The sequence below is a fragment of the Medicago sativa genome, chromosome 7 (assembly GCF_051527215.1).
Source record: "Medicago sativa cultivar Bolivia chromosome 7, Bolivia_mono, whole genome shotgun sequence".
Lineage (NCBI taxonomy): Eukaryota > Viridiplantae > Streptophyta > Magnoliopsida > Fabales > Fabaceae > Medicago > Medicago sativa.
In genome coordinates this window covers 78,155,568-78,160,922 of record NC_140755.1, presented here as the reverse complement: position 1 = coordinate 78,160,922, position 5,355 = coordinate 78,155,568, and the positions used below count along the sequence as shown (strand labels likewise).

The window sequence follows — 5,355 nt, the reverse complement described above, 5'->3', positions numbered from 1 at the left end:
TTTTTTTGACAAGTTGTTATATTGTTGTTGTAACTTAAAATAATAAGTATATTGTTACAAATTTGAAATTGCAAACATATATACATATAATATTAATCAAAATCTAACTAATTTTATAGAAAATATTGTTCATAAATCATAATTTACATGTGTTAGCACAATTAAAAGAGAGAACACGCGTTAACTTCCAATTATATCCTTAAACAAATTTGTCTATAAAAATGATATATTGTTGGTGTCATTCAAAAGTATAAGAATTTATACTATATTTTCTATATTATTGATGTCATTGAAAAAAATAGGCTAAGTATAATTTTTTTTAATATATACTATATATAAGGAAGATAGGGGATTTTGGAGAGATTTTGGACTGACTTTTTTTGTTATTTCAATTATACCCTTAAACAATTTTTTCTAGGCCAAATACCTCCCTGGGTCCTTTAAGTTTCACGTTTGTAACAGATAGGTCCTTTAAGTTTCAAAGGTTACAGATAGGTCCTTTAAGTTTCTAAGGTTTCAGATAGGTCCTTAACGGAGGTTGATAGAAAGGACTTATCTAAAACAAACTCGAAACTTAAAGGACCTATCTGAAACCTTAGAAACTTAAAGGACCTATCTGTAACCTTTGAAACTTAAAGGACCTATCTGTTACAAACGTGAAACTTAAAGGACCCAGAGAGGTATTTGGCCATTTTTTCTATAATAACTAGCGGAAAGAAGGGCACTCACGTGTTTTTATTGCACCAAAGTTTGAAAATTATGAGCGGTGTTTTTCTATGAAATTTTGATTTTGATTAAAAGTATAAATATAAATGATTGTTGCTTTCAAATTATAACAAATCAAACTAACATTGTTTATCTATTTCAATGACACCAACAATATAACAAAAAAAAAAAGAAGAAGAATCTAAATTCTTATCTTTTTAATGACACCAACGACAATCATTATTATAGAAAAAGTTGTTTTAAAGTAAAATTGAAATAATGAAAAAGTCAGCCCAAAATCTTATTTATACTCGATCTAGTTTGTTTCACTTTTTAAAGCATAAAGGGAAAAAACTGTACATATATTCATATTGTGTTTGTTACATTTTTTTTTTTTAAATTTTAAATTCACTCCCGTTAATTATCTTTTTTAAAGAATAAAGGATAAGGAAAAAAATTTGATATATCGTGGACAGTAAAAATTTGATTTGTTACATTTTTTTTTAATATTAAAATTTATTTTTATCTATTTGTTATATTTGCTATTTGTATTGAAAGTTGATGGTAATTTAGGAAAGTGAAAAAACTAGCCCAAAAGAGACTGTTTTCTTTATATACAGTAAGAAGATGTTATATTTTGTGGTGCTATTAAAAAAGATAAGAATTTTTGTTATATTTGTTATATTATTGTTTTTTTTACAAGTTGTTATATTATTGTTGTCATTGAAAATATAAATATGGTTTATTGAGTTCGGTACGTTTGAAAGTCGTAAATATCTATACTTATAATTTTAATCTATATCAAAAATGTATATAAAATATCGTTTGTAAGTTGCATGCAAAATCTCTATAAAATATCGTTGATAATTTACACGAGATAACACAATAAAAAGAACAGAAAACCGGTTCCGCTAATTTGTTAGTATAATATTAATGTCCAAAATAATAATGCTACAAGTTTAATCTAAATCCAAAATAGTATTAACAAAAATCAAAATTTCATAAAAGCTATTATTTATAACTAGATTGTTGACCCGTGCGCCGCACGGGTCGAATAGACTGTAATATATAAAAGTAAAGTATAAGAGATTAAATAATTGGTATCCGTGGTATAAATATTACTTTTGTTTCGTTAAATTTGTTTCAATCAAAATAATATTTCTTTACCATAGCCTATATTTATGTCTGTGAGGACTAAAAAAAACAGCAAAAATAACAAATGTAATAAACACTAATGTTTAGGATATATTCAATTTCTTCTATAGATTCTATCTGAATGCTATAATAAGGGTTGAGGTAGATAAACACAAATTAATGATGCAAATTTGGAGCCAAAATTTTAGTGTTGAGGATTAGCATTTAATGATGCAAATTTAGAGCCAAAATTTTAGGATTGAGTTGTTGCAAACTTAATAAGGGATTAGTGGAGGAAAAAAATTAGCTTAAGTTGCTGCAGACTTAACAAAATTAATAAATAAGGATTTATGAATGACGTCTAAGGTTACTATAAATATAGAATATTTTATTTAGGTTTCAACTTTCAACCGGAAAAAGAAAAACATTCAAACACAGGCGCCACATTAATAGGAGTAAGAATATGCAATCAGCAACATCCCCAAATCTACTTACGATGACTCGGTCCGCGGTGTTCCTCCCTGATGATCTCATCACTGAGATACTTTCCTTTCTTCCAGTTAAATCTCTTGTACGATTCAGGTGTGTAAATAAATATTGGAAAACCCTAATTTCCGATCGTGACTTCGTGAAATTGCATCTCAAGAGATCAGCAATACGGAATCCACTCTTCACAGTAGTTATGTTTCACGATGAAAATATCCCCAAAGAGTTCTATTTTGGAATTGACGAGAATGAATATGAGGAGAATTTCAGTATCGCTCCATACTCTACACGTTGTTTACTCAATAACCCGTCGTCATTCACCTTTGATGTCGATCCTAACTATTACTTGAACGATAAAAGATTCTCTGATTTCGTTGGTACCTGCGATGGATTGATTCTTCTCGCTGATATGTATATCAGATTTGAGTATGTAGAGCACTTTTTATGTGTTTTTAACCCATCCACCAGGACAACTAAAAAATTTGGGTATGTTCGTCATGATCATTCAGCTGAAGGTTTTGTCTTTTCGTTTGGTTGTGATAATTTAACCGACACTTATAAAGTAGTGATGTCCCAGTGCATTCACGGTGAATTGACAAGTGAGGTGAGGGTTCTAACTTTGGGTGATGATGTTTGGAGAAATATTGAAGGTTTTCCTGTTCTTCCTCTTCATTTGAACTCTAGAGATGGTGTTGGTGTTTACTTGAGTGGAACTCTTAACTGGGTTGCTCTTCACAATTATTCGACAAACTTCTTTTGCTATCATATTAACCACAAGAAAATCACAGTTGAACAATTTGTTATTGTTTCTCTTGATTTGGGGACAGAGACCTACCATCAGTATTTACTGCCTCATGGATTTGATGAAGTGCCACCGGTAGAACCAACCCTTGGTGTGTTGGGAGGCTGCCTTTGTTTTTCTTTTTCTTACAAGGAAACCGAATTTGTTATATGGAAGATGAAGAAATTTGGACTTGAAGATTCTTGGTTTCAATTCCTTAAAATTAGTTACCAAAATCTTCAAATAGATTATGACAGTATGGACATTTTTTTTCAATTGGTGCCATTGTTTCTTTCTGAGGATGGGGATACATTGATATTGCATAGCAATCGAGAACGGGAAGCAATTCTCTATCATTGGAGAGATAATCGAGTACAACGGACAAAAATTATTGAAAATACTTTTATTGATGAAAGAGCTACCTATTTTCCTTGTTGGTATTCTGTCAAGGATTACGTCGAAAGCTTAGTTCCAGTATTTTGAAAGTAAGTTCCTCTTCCATGCTTTACTTGTTTGAATTTATGTTGATTTGTATATGTTGTTTTCATAATAATAGATTGGTCTGAATATATATTATGATTGCTTAGGTTAATTGCATATTGGTTAGTATAGTACTATTTGAGCATGTAGCTGTTTCAAGATATTGTGGACAAATTTTGGATTATATATTTTCCTTTCTTAAGAACATGATAGTTTCATTTTAAAAGATAGTAAATCCTCTTTTTTGTTGTCGTAGTTACCCACCATCTGGAGGGATATATGGTTTTTCTTCCTGTCGAGGAAAAAGTCTTTTGGGGATTTTAAGGTTCCTCCCATAATAGAGAACTGTAATTTGACTGATTGACATCGTTACCAACAACATTGCACGAGAGAAGGACACAACAACTAAATATGATATACATACCATCTAAACATTTAAGTCTTCAGGAATTTTGTTTGTTATTGGACTTCAGCGTCGGCAGTCATGCTTCTCTTGATATAGGCAGGGAGCCTAGAAATTGAGCGCTCAGTTAAAACTGAAAAGAAAATTCGAATATCTTGCTAGTTTAAAATTGAGCATAGAATTATCATAGCATACGGAAACTGGATGAATTCGATTTCTTTTTGCATGATATGTAACATTAACACTTATAAATAAAGTGTGCTTTGTTATGTTTTGATTGTTACTTGCCTCTTTCTTAGTTCTTCTTTGATACATTGTTGATTCTTCTGGTGCTTACATGGGTTGAACATCCTGAGCCTTGAGATAATGGATGTTGCTATGCGATACAGAATTGAAGTTCCATACCTTTATTCAAATACACATGCACAATGTGTTTTACTGTTTGTTCCATGGTCTGCGTGGTATTGATTTTTTTGTTGTTTTTTATTTACTTGGTGATGGTGTTTGTTTAGGTCACAGTTTTGATTTTCAACAATTTGGAGGATGGCAGAATGGAACAACTCTGGCATATTGGCGATGTTCTTGAAAGTCTTAAAGATCTTATGGTTTTACATGATTGAAATTCAATGCAATCAACTGACGAGAGTATTAGATAATATATTACTGATTTATAACACAACTGCATAAAAGATAATGGGTTTAATATTATTTTTTGTTTTGAAAAATTCACTATGATGTAACTAATGATTTTCATCAATTTGAATTTACTGGGATTTCATTTTGCCACTTTTTTGTTTCTGTTGAAGTACAATATTCGAATTGCTTTCAATGTATTTTGGCTCCCTCGGCCTAAACTTGGCTCTAGGCTAGATAATGAATCCAAGATGCACTAAAATGGTAGTAATGCACAGAAAAATATTTGTAATTTGTGCTTGTCAAATAGGTGAAGTATACATTTCGTGAGCCAAATTGCAGTGAGCAGTTTCATGACAAATTTTTTAGTATGTTCCACAAGTACTCTCAACAATACTTTTGTTGATAAAAATAAATTGCAGTTTGTTCAAAAGGACTCTAATAGGGAAGTACTATTATAGAGAATATAGGATAAGAGAGTCTTTCAATGATAAAACTCAAATTTCTCTTATATGGCCTGCAACTGGAGATCATTAAGAGTATTTTTACTCAAACACTTTTTAAAAATAGGTTCACGTGTTACCTACTTGTTTTAAAATAAATTAATAAATTTTGGAAAAAGTTAATCCTAATAGTTATTTAGAGCCCGTTTGTTATAGCTTTTTTAAGAAAAAAATCACTTTTTTTAAACAAATAATCACTTTTAAGAGTTTTGCATCCGTTTGTTACAGAT

General features: G+C 30.4%; 1 protein-coding gene across 1 annotated transcript; it reads left to right on the top strand.

Annotated features, from left to right (window-relative positions):
- Window positions 1-2,302: 2,302 nt before the first annotated feature.
- Window positions 2,303-4,647, top strand: LOC146908812 (F-box/kelch-repeat protein At3g23880-like). The gene is made up of 2 exons (XM_085723449.1): window positions 2,303-3,591; window positions 4,502-4,647. Exon 1 carries the CDS (start codon window positions 2,303-2,305, stop codon window positions 3,587-3,589), a length of 1,287 nt encoding a protein of 428 aa, XP_085579575.1. The 3' UTR covers window positions 3,590-3,591; window positions 4,502-4,647.
- Window positions 4,648-5,355: the final 708 nt, after the last annotated feature.